The 15154-nt window shown below is 43.6% G+C and overlaps 1 protein-coding gene across 1 annotated transcript in view; it reads left to right on the top strand.

Moving 5' to 3' along the window:
- Nucleotides 1-1055: 1055 nt before the first annotated feature.
- The window catches only part of LOC122927328 (neurogenic locus notch homolog protein 3-like), a 61551-nt gene continuing 47452 nt past the window's right edge, over nt 1056-15154 (top strand). The window contains 1 exon segment of the mRNA XM_044279057.1: nt 1056-1188. Within this exon segment, the coding sequence (XP_044134992.1) occupies nt 1116-1188 (73 nt within the window). The 5' untranslated portion in view covers nt 1056-1115.

The following is a 15154-nucleotide window of genomic DNA, read 5'->3' as shown; positions in this document are numbered from 1 at the left end:
AATCCCCTTTAAACGGGTTGTCTAGTTAACATTTGCACCTCAGCCAGCTGTACCTGTGGAAACCTCTTCCCGCCGCTCCGTTGGCTCTCTTCACTGGTCTTCCGATCCCCGTATGTCCAGGACAGGGTCACATGCACCACTGCAGCCAATGGCGGATCTCATTGGTGACGCGTCCTCCAAGCGGCATGTCACTGATGGGTCATGCACCATTTGGGGGACACATGGTGAACTTTGGAGACCAGAAGTCCAGTGTATGGAGTCAGGGAGCCAGAACGGAGCGGCGAGGAGCAGGTGCGTATGGTATTTTTCCACAATTACTGCTGACGGGAGGCAAAAAAGAAAGACAATCCCTTTAAGGCCAGTAACTCCCTAAGTGGTTAAGCTTTGTGTAATCTCTTACCTCGCAGCTTGGATTTAGTGATAATGGTGATGGCATAGATGGCCAGCAGATCAATATCAGAATGGAATCTGGGGGAGATTAGGATTTAACCCGCACTGACACCTCCACATCAGACTAGAACCCTGCGGCTGCACTACACTGAAACAAAGCTCCTGCTGACATTAGTCATGGCGGGAAAGCCTTCTGTCCCAGCAGAGGCCAGCGCAGCAGCGGACAATGGAGCCCAGACTGATCCATAGCACAGACTAGCCACCCCACTTGGTGCTGTGCTGGAATCTCAGCTCCCTCCTCCCGCGTTGCTAGGAGACGCTATCCCCTCCCGCTTCTCGAACGCATTCCGAAGTAGCATCTACGCTTTCATTGGGCCATCCAATCCAGAAGGGGGCGTGGCTAAACACTGATTCGTAACCCCGCCCCCTCCCGGACTGTAGTTACTGGGAAAATATGCGTAAAATGATAGAAAGGTTATAAACAATGAAGGCGGAGCCTCCTCCGCTGTGAAAGAAAGCCAAAGGGGCGTGGCCTAAACGGCCTCCAACGTGGTGATTGGGTAAACGTCTTCCCTTACCGTTCGCTGATTGGTGTCGAGTTCGGTGCGGGGCGTGGTTGTGTCTGCGCTCGGCTGACTCTAGCACTCCCACACATTAGTGTGGCTCAGTCACCGGACGATAGAAGAGCTCCCGGTTTGGAGGGCTCCCCGGGGGAGGATTGCAGCATGGGGCGGCCGGGGATTTACGGATTCGTGTGGGTCACTGCGGTGTTGCTGAGCCGAGGCGGAGACGTCTATGGTGAGTGCAGCGTCCTGCGTGTTGTGGGGGGTGGGGAAGTGTGCGGCAGCATCCACGTAGTCAGCCCCGTCATGTGTAGGTATGCCGGGCTTACCGGCTCATTGTGCTGTGCGGCAGTGAGGAGTATGACGTGCAATGATGGAGGTAGTAGTAGTTGTCATTTGTGTCATAGACGTCACTGCTGTGCTGCAAAAACTTTTGAAACTCTTTAAAACATTTTTTTGCAAATTTTCTAAATTGACATCAGTTGTGTGGATTAGATCCCTGAAAAGTGCAAGAGGTGCCCCCCTCCCCAAAAAAAAAAAGTTTTGCACCCAGTGGGGTGTGTCCCCCCCCCTTCCCCAGAGTATGATGGGTTTTTTACGTTTCCCACACATGACAGGGCGCAGAGATTTGGCAGGACCCTGTCTCCCAGGGCTGATCCGTCCCAGTCTCCGCCATCTCGTGCCGGATCCTACGGACGGACGCCCTTGAAGGCGTAAAATATTGACTTGAAGGAGCCGTCGACAACCTTTGGCTCTCAGTTGTGAAACTACAACTCCCAGTGTGCACTTTGGCTGTCAGGACATGCTGGGAGTTGTAGTTGCCCAACAGCTGGGGAGGAGATGCCGCTGATCCCCCCCCCCCCCTCCTGTGATCCCATTGATGGATCTTGTAATTTTTTATATATATATATATATATATATATATATATATATATATATTGTATTTATTAACTTTTTTTTTTTATCATGGCTTCAATTTTAACCCTTTGGGGGTGGTACTTGCCGCTTCTTCCTGCCCGTCCGAATTCTTCATAAAGTTTGTTGTTTTTTAATTTTTTATGTGACTCTTTTTGGTGTTTTATTTGTTAATTTATTGAATTTTGGGGTTTTGATCCTATAGGTTATCCACTCTGGTACCCAAAAAGTTGCGTTGGGCATAGACCGGCTGGCTGGCTAGATGGTGTATTTCGTGGGCAGCTCTTCTTTGGCGCCAGGTGTCTGTGGTTTTCAGTTTTTAGTTGTGTTTTTTTTTTTTTGGGGGGGGGGGTGGGGGTCTGGAATCGTTCACCCATCAGTGGCCACGTCTCAGCCTCGATGTAGAGGAATTCTGGACGATTCTGCCAGTCCATGTACAGATGTAGCAGAGCTGAAGCGATATCGTTTGCCAACCCTGTCGTTTAGCTGCAGTCCTATGTCAGCTCTGCTACATCGCTGATGTGTAAGGCTGTGGTTGAGAATCCCTAATGGGGGCAGTTTTTAGGATAAAGGGCTGCAATCCGCAGATTAAAGTCTTTACGTTCACAGGCGGAAAATTTGGTTCCTGTTTTTCCAAGTATTTTTTATTTTTGGACTTCAGTCCCAGGTTGGATGCAGCTGGATGTGTGTGATCCTTTGTGCTCTGTACATGAGGCTGCTCCACAGTCGGTACTGACTTTTTTTTTTTTTTTTTTTTTTTCCCTTTCCCTCTTCAATCCCAGTTTCCAAATTTTCCCACCCATCCCCCTTCTCTCGCCCTCTCTCTCCCTCCTCTCTTTCTCCCTCAGGGCAGAGGGAAGGAGTGGGGGAGGAGGGCAGAGCGTAGTCAGGGAGAGAAGGGACTTTTCTTGTGTGATAACAATTGGGATAAGGGGGAGGGGGGTAGACGCTTCCCAAACTGCCCCCACAAATCTGTCTGCTACCTCCTGCCGCTCTCTTCTCCCCCCTTTCTCCTCCACATCTCTCACCTATTTGTTCTCTCTCAGCTGCTCCTTGTCTGCCCGCCTGTCTATCTTCTGTGTCTTTGCCTCCTCTCTGACCCCATTTTTCTTTGTAGAATTTTCCTCTCTGGTTCCCCCCACCACCACCCTCCCTTGGCGTTTTTATTTTTTTACCGTACCCCCACTTTCCTCACTACCCAGCTGCTCTCTTATGCCGTTGTCGTGGCCCTTTTCTCCTGTGCCAACTTTAAGTCTTAGGCTGGTCCTAGTTGTTTTCTTGACCATTGGCAATGTAAAAAAAATGTGTAGGTTCCTGATCCTTATAGTGAACTTTAGAACGTTCTAAGAAGTTTCCACCATACTTAGACAAGGGTCGATTAGTTATCTGGTGCCTTGGTCTCATCATTGGGTCTGTCTTGAACAGATCACCCCTCCATCCTTATCTACACCTACTTTGTATTGTCACCAGGCACTTAATGCTTCACATCAATCTGTCTACTTTTTCCCTCTCCTTAGTGCCGTTTCCATCTCCATCTCCCTCCCCCATTCCACCAGCCAGTCTTCTTTTGCTGCCTTTAACCATTTTGTTGCCTGCGGCCAGCTGTCTGTCTTCTTGCCCTTTGACCTCTTAAAGTTACCCTCTAATACTGAGACTGTCTTCTTATCTTCATTACCCCCCCCCCCCCTTCCTTCTACCACTGTCTGCATCTATCAATATGCACCCCCCCAGGTCCCCTCTTGTCTCACCCTCACTGGCCTCCTCTTGTCTATTCTCTCTCTTCTCACACTTTCCCTTTTTCTCCTCCCCCTTTATTCTGACTCTGTGTCTTTCTTGTCTCTTCTTTGGGTTCCTCATTATTCCGTACCCTCTCGGTCTCTTTTTGCTTTCCCAAACTCCCTCCATCATTATACTCTTAGGCTGTTGCTGTTTTATTCTTGCACTCTTCAGCCGTTCTCATATGTGTGCTTATCTTAAGAAATCCACCGACACTGGGCTTGATTGGACTTCTCCTTTTCGACTTTGTTTTTGTCTTGAGACCCATAGCTTGATATTTGTCCATCCCTCCTAGATTCTCACTTCTCGTTTCAATTGGTCATCCTCTCTTTGAAAAAAAATTGAGGCAAACATTAGATGATTTTTATATAGGAGCTCAAGAAGGTCATGGACTTAGTCAGTTGGCATCTCGAAGGTAGATGTTTCTTCAACCAAGGAACATCTTCCCCCAACCCTTATTTTCCCACCTCATATTGATCTGATTCCTCCTTGTCTTGGAGAAAAAATAAGGGCCAGGTTCTTAATAGCAAAAATGTCCAAGTGTTAGCTCATCTTTTTAGGGTGCAACAGTCCTGAGGGCCACGATTGATTTACACAGGGGGATATGCTGACTTCACAAGGTGATATGTCCTCATAAAATATGTGATCAATACCAGGTCATAGTTTGTTTGTTCGCTGGACATGTTTACACTGGTCAAAGATTGTGAATGCTCTTTCGAGCAATTATTGCCCCATATAAGTGGGCCTTTAGCTTGCAGCTTTAACAATCCTCGGTGTAACCTGGTCTTGATGGGAGACACCACCGTTTCAAGTTGCCTTGGGTTTTATCAATCATCCACTTGTCCTTCTGCATGAGACAGTTTCTGCTTGTTGATGTGTGAAATGCAAAATTATACTTTTCCGTCATTTCCTTCGTGGTTGACTCTTTTAACATTCCACAGACTTTAATTCTTAATTGACCAGGATCAAACAATTAGACCATTGATTCCTATGCCGATTTCAGCTTTTGCACAGTCCTCTGTGTGTTGCTCCCAGGTCGCTGTTTGTGCAGCCATTAGTGATTTTCATAAGTATATTAAGGGACTGATAAATCACGGAGCAGATACTCCTTGTGACTCTCTTTCGCCTGCGTTTTCCTTTTCCCAGAGGTTCTTATCTCGTATTTGTCTGTTTACTTAAATGACGGCATACATTAGACTTATCACTCATGGGTTTGCATAGGCAGACAAGGCTGAAATGGTCATTTGTAATCCTGGAAAAAAAAGCCTGTTTGATCTTCTACTCTGTAGAAATCTTTCTCGGTTCTGCAGATGCCCATATACTGTGTGCTTTTGATAGCCCGCTAACCTGATTGTGAATTGTATGAAGTTGGCAATACTATGGGCATTTTACTACACTCTTTTACGCTCTTTGGGATTCGGCCATATTATGTATGTGGTAATGTGGCCTTCAACCTTTTAATCTGAGCACCCAGTGATTTGCTCCTTGGACCTGACAAAAAATTATACTCTGTCCCCTATGATATTAGGTTTTGGAGGTGCTCATCTGGATAAAAAAGAGTTGAATGAACTAGACCTTAACATAAGTCTGAGTCGACACGTTCACTAAAGATTCCCATACACATTAGACTAAAGTTGATGAAAATGTCAGATTTTCAGCCATTACAATCGTTCATCGATAGAGTTTAACAATGCAGTAACGTTTTTGCCACCCAATAAGAAAGGCACGGTTTGGAAGAAGTTGGCTGTGTTTGAAATTTTTAGCCAATAGATCTGTTCCTAGAATGACCTTTCCTCCTTCGATTGGTGTTGTTGAACATGTATGGACCAAAATATGTATGGCAGCATTGGCACAACTATTGCTTCCTAAACGATCGTTTGCTTAACTATTCAACCATGCTTCCTTTTTCTTTATGGAAACTCTTCTCTACTACTGATAAGATCTGAAGAGATTAGTAATTGGGCTAGGGTTGGCTAACAATGGACAAGCAATGTTCAGTTCCATAGGAGTACATCAGTGACTTGATTTCAAGTTTTTTTTTCATTTTCATATTGATGGCCTGTCCTCACATGGCCAAGGGAGAGGCCTAAGCGCTCACAGAGTGCCACAGCCTCTTCATGCAGCGGATAGGTAGGGGTACCTGGAGCCAGACTCCCATCAATCAGATATTGATAACCTATCCTGAGGGTAAGCAATCAGTAATAAAATCTCTAATCTAATTTAAGGTGTTAAGGCAGTCACATTTCTGTTTGACCACCCAGAAGAAGAAAATACTAGTGTGCAACCTATAAATACGAGACGGTCTTGATTTGTCAGTGTTGGCACACAATATGGGCCTGTGAGTGCTTTGTGTTGCCGTTCTTGGCTTGCAATGTGCATAAGTATCTCGTGACTACAGTTGGCCCGTAGCCTATTAAATATGCCTCCAAACCAATGAGTACAGTTCTCGAAGGGGCATCATTCTGAACATTAAATATACTATGAAAACATCAGAGCTTCATATAATCGAAAACCAAACTATTAAAGACCTAATAGTAGACAAAGAATATTACAGTTCCTAGCATGGAACCTGTAGAAGGAAACCCCAATGTGTGTTTTACGGTTGGCTTTTTCAAGAGCTGTGAATAAAATAGACCAATGTTCCTCAAAGGTTCTTAGCCAGTGTACCCTCATCTCTTACTCAAATTTACATTAAAGTACCCCCATGACCTTATCATACACCATGTCTCCTCTTAAATGAGCAGCTTAAGAAAAGTGTGAGAACCATCTGAAATATGGTGTACCTCTTTGGGTACATGAACCAGCATTTGAGAACCTAGATAGTAGATTTTCCCTGGTAGTCAGTATAACGTTATCATAGAAATCAGTCAAACATAATCTATTCTACTTTACATAATCAAAGCCACAAATCATTTCCATTTAGACATTTCAGATTGCAAGATTTTTTATTTCATTTTTCTTTCACAAGAAAAAAAATTTCCATTGTATTATTGCACTGCCTGGATAGGAAGTGATTGGCATGGCCTCCAGTTACACGCTGCTAGATTATAATAACTTTATTCTAATTGGTAAGAAAATAGATTGGCATGCTTGGGGACAGGCACTGTCCAGGATTACCAGAACAGGTCTGCTTCCAAAAAGAGTGCCACTCTTGTCAACAGAATGTGTCTGGTTTTGCAGCTCAACCCCTCTGAAGCGCATTAAACTGAAATGCGAGACTTAACCCAAAGGGCTGTTTTGGGAAGAAAGTGGCCATGTTTTTCAAAGCCTGGCCAAATCCTGTAATAAAAGGATTATTTCACGTATTCTCCCTCCATGGCATGCAGATCCTCTTATTATTTCACCCCTCTCTTACATCTGACCTAAAGGCTGATATGCTTCGGTATCTAGCCTACATTCCAAGAGTGACCTCTTCCTAATCTAATGTCAAAAAGTTCTCCAGAGCTGCACCTCCTGTATGGAATGTCTCATCTTACACTAGTACAGTAGCCGAGGTCCTAGTGTACAACACACCAGCAAAATTATAACTTATATTAAAGGTCTTAACTGTCCACACATGGCTTCCACTAAGGCTACACTAGAAGTCCACAACATTGCATAGGACTCGTATTCTCTTTGACAGCAGCAGTCTCGGTGTAGCTTTACCACTCTTTTTCAGATGAGCCATATTAAACTCAACTAAGTTCTTCTGGCTCTTTTAAATGGACAATACATGTATATCATCCGTGCCAGTTGGACGGTACCCACCGATCTCTGTTGTACTTGATGCAGAGATACTGTCGACACATGTGACCTCTGAAGCCAATCACTGCTGCGGCCATTGATTGGCCACTAGTGGTCACATGTTGAGTCGACACGTCATCATGGAAGCGGAAAGAACAAAGACTGGTGGTTGATTGGGGAAGCATTGGCATGGGATTGGTAAAATACTACTACTATTGTTCTCTTATGTCATCATATGTGGTTTTGAAAACGTTTTGTGAGGTTGGACAACACCTTTTTTCAATATCAGAAGGGGTCTGTATCTCCTCTCCTTGATTCTCCAGAATTGAGACAAAATTTTAATTGGGTAGGATCAGAAATTTTGTGAAAATTTGAGCCGAATCCAAATGTTTAGAATCGATTTTGCTCATCTCTTATCATGACTTTTAGAATTTTACTGCTGGTCCCCTGGAAACTGCTCCACCCAGCTGACATATAACACAATAGTTTAGCGCTAAGGGCAAGTTCACGTGGAGAAAATTCAAAATCTGCGTCAAACCTTTTGTTATTTCATCTCTCGTGAACTTATGTCTGGATTTTTCCTTGTGGATTCAAGATTCCATTTTTGTGGGAAAAATGCCACATCACTTTTGTGGGATCCACGCGGAACCTGCAGCGAATTAGCCTTATTGAATATGGCGAAGCAGTGGCAGGACAAGCTCTAAATACGTGGCAGAAATCTCAGATTTTGAAATAATCTGGCACATAGATGAGCCCTAGCTGTGGAACCTTCTCATAGAGTCCGGCCATTCACTACTATCTCTTCTTGATTTGCCTTTAGTGGTAAATGCAGAAGAAAACGTTTTCATATAATTGCTTTACAGCATTACTGCAGTATTGTATATAATATTTTACAATGGAATGGTGTTAAACAGTTGTGTTTGCCTATCCTTTTGTTCTATGTTGGAACTAGAGTGAAGTAGTACTAGCGTTGTTTTATCTTTATGGGCAGGCTTTGCTGTAAAAGACGAAGAACCTTGAAACAGGATGAGGGGAAAAAAAAGGGAATTTTCTTGATGGTGTAAAACGTTCTCCTTTTTTTTTAACATGTAGTTTTTTGTTTTTTTATGTTAGTGACTTGCAATATTTTGCAAACCACATGTAAATTAATTTATAGCGTTCACGTGCTTCATAGGACCATACAAATAGAAGATGCATAATGACTGAGTCCTCTGCTAGTATTTGTTGAAGTCTCCACCACTACCGGTAATTGAGTGTACCATTTTTGGAGGAGGCACTATAACCATTTTGGTGTCAGAGCCCCAGGATTAAAAAAAACTTGCGTCAAACTTGTCCACGGGTTGTGTGTGTGTGATATTGTAGCTTAGTCCCATTCCCTACAGTGGAGCTGAGCTGCTATACCTGACACAATCCATGACCTGGCATGGCGCTGATCCTGGAAAAAAAAAAACGGCCATGTTTTTAAATCCTGCAAAGCTCTTTGGGGATATGGGTTGCAGCAATATACAAGGGTTTTCCCAACCTCAAGGCTGTGGGCTTGCAACCAGTTGTGTTGCATACTTTGTTAGTCATATGATCGCCAGCGACTTTGTATCCCAGAGAGGAGCATTTAGGTTATGGTAGTTGTGATTGTCTCTTTGGAGCCCACCCTTACAGTCATAAGAGATCTCCATTTGTGACCATAGATGTAAAGATCAACGTTAACTATAAAAAAAATAAAAAATTGTTTTAAAGAGCTTGACCACCATTATACTATTGAAATATATCTTTCTAGAAATAGATGTGGGTTCCATAGGTGGAAACTGCATCTATCTGACATTTATGATGTCTATCCCTTTAAAGAGATACAGCTATCTGAAAACCTATTTTTCAGTCAGTTCTCCATGGGGGAAAAAAGTGTGCAAATTAGCTACCTATGTCTCTTAAATAAGAACCTGTACCTCTCGTCCAACCAACCAGGACCCTGTTGTGTACTGATGAGGGGGCGAGAACACCAAAACAGCTGTCTACAGATGGAGTTCTTTGGTTTGGCTAGTATGAGCAAACTTGACCACTGTAATGTGGTTTTACATGGTTACGCCTAGTCCACGAGAGATACTCTTTGCTCTGACTCTCTGCTTTGGCTTTTAGTAGACTGCTCCTTGCTTGAACACTTTCTGCGGTGTCCATATGCCCTGATAGAGGTTACGGACAGGGTTTGCCCTGGGTGGACAAACCCTTTAACAATATGTCCATGGCACTAGAAAAGTCTACGTGACTGTTTATCCCTTTCCTGATTAGTGTTCTGATGAAAACTTTCGAAACGTAAATTCCCCCATCTATCCTATGTCCGATCACTTGTGAATTTCAAGTTTACGCACTGTTTTATGCCTCGTAGCGACACAATGGCAGCTGCCAGATGCTACCCTACTTTCGTGTTGACTGGCACAGAATACTAATGGTCTGCTGTAGGACCCTGGTATTCTTCTCCGAGCTTTTTGTGCCTCAGTATTGAAGTTCTGGTTACCCTGATTGTCTTTCTGGTCAGATTTTCTCCCGCTGTCCAATAATCCAGAATATTTGATCTATATAAAGTTGAGTTAGGTTTCTAAAAATAACCATGCATATACTGATATTGGTAATAGTGCTTAGGGAAAAAACTGTTGAGCAATGGTACTTCCCCTTTTGGTTGGTAAATACAATAAAGGGGTAATATTTTTTTTTTTATTTTTTATTTTTTTATACATTTGTTATGCCATTTCCTGACTGACGGGTATATGACAGGGACATAAAAAAAAAAGGAACTACCTTAAATTAACCCGAGCTAATAAAGCTGCTGCTGGATTTCGCATGCTGTGGTGGTTTAATATCTAATAAGGATTTGGACATTGAACGTGTTTCTGGAAATTCTTTGTTAATTTTTAGACTTTAAACAAATTTTAAAAGAGTTTAGGCTTCTATTAAAGTTTAATAACAACCAGTATCCTATAAAATTGCAACAAATTTTTTCCACAGAGCCAGGCACCTAGATTTTCCAGACTCCTGAATGATGAATTAAACCGTAAAGCCTAACCCGATTATACGTTCCTAAATATCTAGACGGGCTTGCTTTTACAGTACTGTCGACTACCTTTGGGAGCTGAAGTGTTGACCTAATGTGTTATCATGCAACTTGAAATGGCTGAATAGAAGCCAACTTAAAGGGGATAGACATTAGTGGCATGGGGCAGGGGTTAGACCATTGTTACCCCACCAGAATGTAAGAACAATGGTGGTAGATGTCTGCACCATGTTGTCTTCTGGTTAGAATTAGCATTGTTGATCCGTTGTCAACTGCTGACCATGTGATCACCTGGAGTAAGCTATGAGGAACCAACCAAAGATGAAGTAGAATCCTTGGGGGTTTCAGCAGTCAGACCCTTGCCAAGCAGACATTGGTGGCATATTACCAATGGTGCTATGATACACCATCACATAGGATCCCCATCAATACTGATATCTAAATCAGCCCCGCAGCCCCTTCATTATTATATATATTTTTTTTGTCTGAACAAGTCTTCTCCTGGCCACAACGCTGTGTCGGAAACTGCAACTGGCACCATCCTTTGGAGCTGATCTGCAGTTCCCTTGCACAGTGGGTGGCCAGTTGCTGGGGTGCCAAAGGTTGGACAGTATGCCATCTCTTTTTAGCAATACCGCTTTAAGGCCACATTTACTAGCCCTACTGGTACCTTCCCCCTGCCTTTGTTGGCATTTTCAGTGTTTCATGAGCAGAATTTTTAGTAAAGCAGATCTTTCATGCCAAGGAGCAGCTGGCTTCTTTACTGAGAGGATTGCTCTCAATGTTCCGGCTACTAATTTCTGTAGGCTAATGGCGGGGCCCCCAGAAAAGCGCCCTATGGGCTGTCGCCTTAGTCATTGATCAGAATGTGCCAGAGGAAAGGTTGTTTTGTGCAACATCCCCCCCCCCCCCCCCCAACCTTTCATTTCAAAGAATAAAAGTAATGTATTCGACCATCTTGGCAAGGATCCATATTGTTGCCCGGTGCCAGCTCATCTGATGGAGCATGGGCGCCCCACGTTTTCGTTTTGTTCACTGAGCGCTCCGTTAAGCATTAGTTGCCATGACTACTCTTCTTGGCCTTGGCTAGGGGGCGACTCAATCTTACTTCCCGCTAGTCATTCTAAAAACACCAATAACATGCATGAATAAACGTATTAATTGACTGACTTCTTCTTGGAGACCTATTTCTCCTGTTTTTTTTTTTTTTGTTTTTGTTTTTTCTACCGACCAACTTCACTAAACATCTAAAAGTTTAGTATTGACTACCAACATCTCTCTCCTCCTGTGTCTCAATCACGGGAGTTTAGGAAACTGAGATATAAGAAGTTGTTTGGTGGGGTCTTTACAAAGTACGGCTGCTCTAGTTGTCCTTGGACATGGAGACAACCAGATGGTCACAGGTGGATTTCTTTTTGTAACAGTAATAGTGTCTTGCTCTACAGAGTCAAAAAAGTGTGTTGAAACTTTGATAAAGCTGAGTTGCAATGAATGAGACTGGTCTCCCGACACGTCCCCTTTCCGCCCAATGCCATGCCCCTTTTTTTTAGATCTGGCGTGAGCGGGAAAGAACAGCATGGCGTTAAACAGAATCTGGCCAGATAACCGTCACAAAAGTGGCTCATATCGGTTCGTAAATGACCACCTTTGTGTTTATTGGGATTTGGCTGACCAATCTGGTGTTTATGTCCCCCTTTGCAGTAATTAAATTGAATACAATCTTGATGAATTATCCATTAAGTTAAATAGGAAAGGTCTGAGTACCAATGATGTTGTACATATGGATGTCCACTACCAAATGTGGTTAATATGTCTACAGTCATCCAGTAAAGTTCATTGACACAAGGGTTGAGAACACTTAGCAGTCAGTGACCCTGTCCCTAAGGCAGTGCCGTTCTCAGCAATACTGGGAAAGCCCTGGAAGTCCTGTAAAATATAGTAAAAAGATGTGTAGGTATGTACAGATACCCTCATTCGTGTCCTGATCCGTTTCCCCCTTCTAGCTATATTGAGGACCGAGGAACATTGCAGTAAAAGATAGTCTTGATCTCCAAGATGCATCAAAGAAGAACCCAGTTAAAAGGGATTTTACCAGTATCTGATCGGGGGGGGGGGGGGGGGGTCTAACACCCAGGACACCACCGATCAGCTGTTTGAGAAGGGAGCGGCACACTCCGCTTTCCCTAGGCCGAGTGACGACACGTTCACTGCTTCCTTCTCCATGCTCACCAAGCACAGCATCATGCGCTGTATAGCAGCTGTGCTTGGTGCTGTAGCTCATCCCCATTCACTTCAATGGGACTGAGCTGCGCCTAGGCCATGTGACAGATGAACGTTTCGTCACTAGGCCTAGGCAAATCGGAGAGAAGGCCACAGTGCTACTGCGAGCACCTCTGCCTTCTCAAATTGCTGATCAGTGCGTGTCCTGGCTGTTGGACCTGCACCAATCAGATAAGATAGGTCATCAGTTGTCAAATGTTGGAAAATCCCTTTAGGATTAGATGTGGTCTTCTCGATGAGATGACCTGTTGGAGAGATTTTACATTTTATGGTTTATTAGGGGACGTTCAGGAAAATAATACTTGTTGGTTTATGCTTCATCGTGGTAAGCAAGTATATGGGAACTCCATGTCCAAGGATACCTCCACAAGATCACTTCCTTGAGAAGACCCCTGATCTAGACCAGGTTCTCTTGTCTTGTTTTTTTTTTTTCAGTTCCCTATGTACATTGTCCTTCTGCCATCACCTTCTTTGTAACCCATCAGGTTATGTTTTTTTGGGATTTCAGTATATACTTATTGTTAGTACATTGCCACAGCTGTCTAGGGGATCTATATCCTTTTAAAAAAAAAAATTGGGTGGTCGTCTCAGAGATTTTACTGTAGATCACATAACTTATGTCCTTTAGCTAAAAATCTCATCCTAGATCAGACATGTGAGTTGACTGGGGCCTCTGCTTTTTATCACCACTTCCTATATATATACCTAGCCACCCTGCTTGCTGCCTTTAGAGGAAATAGGCCGTCCGTAAGTGCTAATAGCTCTGAGCCGGCGTTTCAGGAAATCCAGTCATCATATTTAATTGTAAACGCTCCCCATCAGTACATGACAGCGATTGTCACCAAGAGGGGGAGGACCTTCTGTAAATTGAGTAACAGCTGCCTTCCTGTTACAGTGTGTCCTTGTGTAATTGCCATGCATGCAGTTGATTACATGAAATTGTACTTATTAATTTATTGCATTGCGTGGAAGGCTAGTCTCTGTGGTCCGTGCAGCTACGGTCCTCTTAGTCAGTCAGGGAGCCTGGAGATGGAGGGCGGGTCCGGGGGCGAGGGTGATGCCAGACTGGTGTTTTACAGCTGAGCAGAAAAGAACAATTCGCATTGAGTTAGAGACACAGGCCTATTTTTTGTGAAGCCATGCACACTACAAGAATGCAAAATGTGTACCTTTCATATGGAGAGTATGGTAACGGCCACAGATGTTTCCCCAGAAATTGCCCTGGATTATCACCGTGCTTTGTTCTTTTAAGATTCTATCACCATTAGTGTTATGTATAAGAGCATCTTTGCAGATGATTCATCTCCATGAGTTAATCTGGGTGGTTCACTTTTAAAGAATGTTTGTCAGCTACACTCCTGTTGGGCAGCCATGTTGCAAGCTGACCCAGTATGTTAAGGAGTGGGAGATAAAAATGTATTGGTAGTGAGTATAAATCACTGTGGTACATAGGACTGGATATAGGCGTGAGTAATACCAAGTTTCACCTCATTTTAGAAAAATCTGATTAATACTGCAAACTGAGCTGGCAATACTATGGGCATGACTACTGCCTCTCTACTCTGTACAGTATGTGAAAGAATGAGAGTTAAAATGTATTGGTAGTGAGTTTAAATCACTGTGGTACATAGGACCAGGTCTGCCTACCAGAATTTTTCTTTTTTCTGGACAACTTATCCCAAAATCACGGAGGCCAACTTTGGTTTTCCAATTTGTCCAAAAAAAAAAAAGAATTGGACAAATTTGCAGAACTGCATGGACAGCCATTGATATAACTGTCTATTCTTGTCCGCAAAAACGGACAAGAATAGGACAGGTTGTTTTTTTTATTTTTTGCGGACCACGGAAAGGAAAAACGGATGCGGACAGCATACTGTCGCATCTTTTGCGGCCCCATTGATGTGAGTGGGTCCGCATCCAAGCCGCAAAAACTGCTGCTCGGATGCGGACCAAAATAACGGTCGTGTGCATGTAGCCTAATACTGCAAGCTGAGCTGGCGATAATATGGGCATGACTACTGCCTCTCTACTCTGTCCTTCTCTGATGTCTCCATAGTGCCAGTCCTGTGTAACCCAACAACACCTACTATTTGTACAGGCTTGTCAAGCAACACATCCCTATCAGCCAGTCCATCTCAGGTTGGCTAAATAAGGAAAAGGTGCATTGTGGCGGATCTCTCTGCATACCACGCTTTTCTTTATCCCATTGTGCCATATTAATCAGATTTTTGTAATCATTGTGGAGGAGGAACCCACTAAAATGGTTGGTAGGATTGTCTCATCTTGTGTAGGTGACAGGTCTGCTTTTTGGTATCTACTCCAAGCTTCTCCGTTTGTGTCTCGGCAGAGCCATGACTCAACCGCTGACTCGTCGCTGGTAGAAGCTTATTAGAGCGGTCACAGCCCTGTGTTTTATTAAATCATAAATTTGTTAACGTGAATGAACAAAAACATACATTTCAGTTGA

The sequence above is a fragment of the Bufo gargarizans genome, chromosome 2 (genome assembly GCF_014858855.1).
Source record: "Bufo gargarizans isolate SCDJY-AF-19 chromosome 2, ASM1485885v1, whole genome shotgun sequence".
Classification (NCBI taxonomy): Eukaryota; Metazoa; Chordata; class Amphibia; order Anura; family Bufonidae; genus Bufo; species Bufo gargarizans.
Note: the sequence above shows the minus strand (reverse complement) of the source record. Positions and strands in the feature narration are given on the sequence as shown.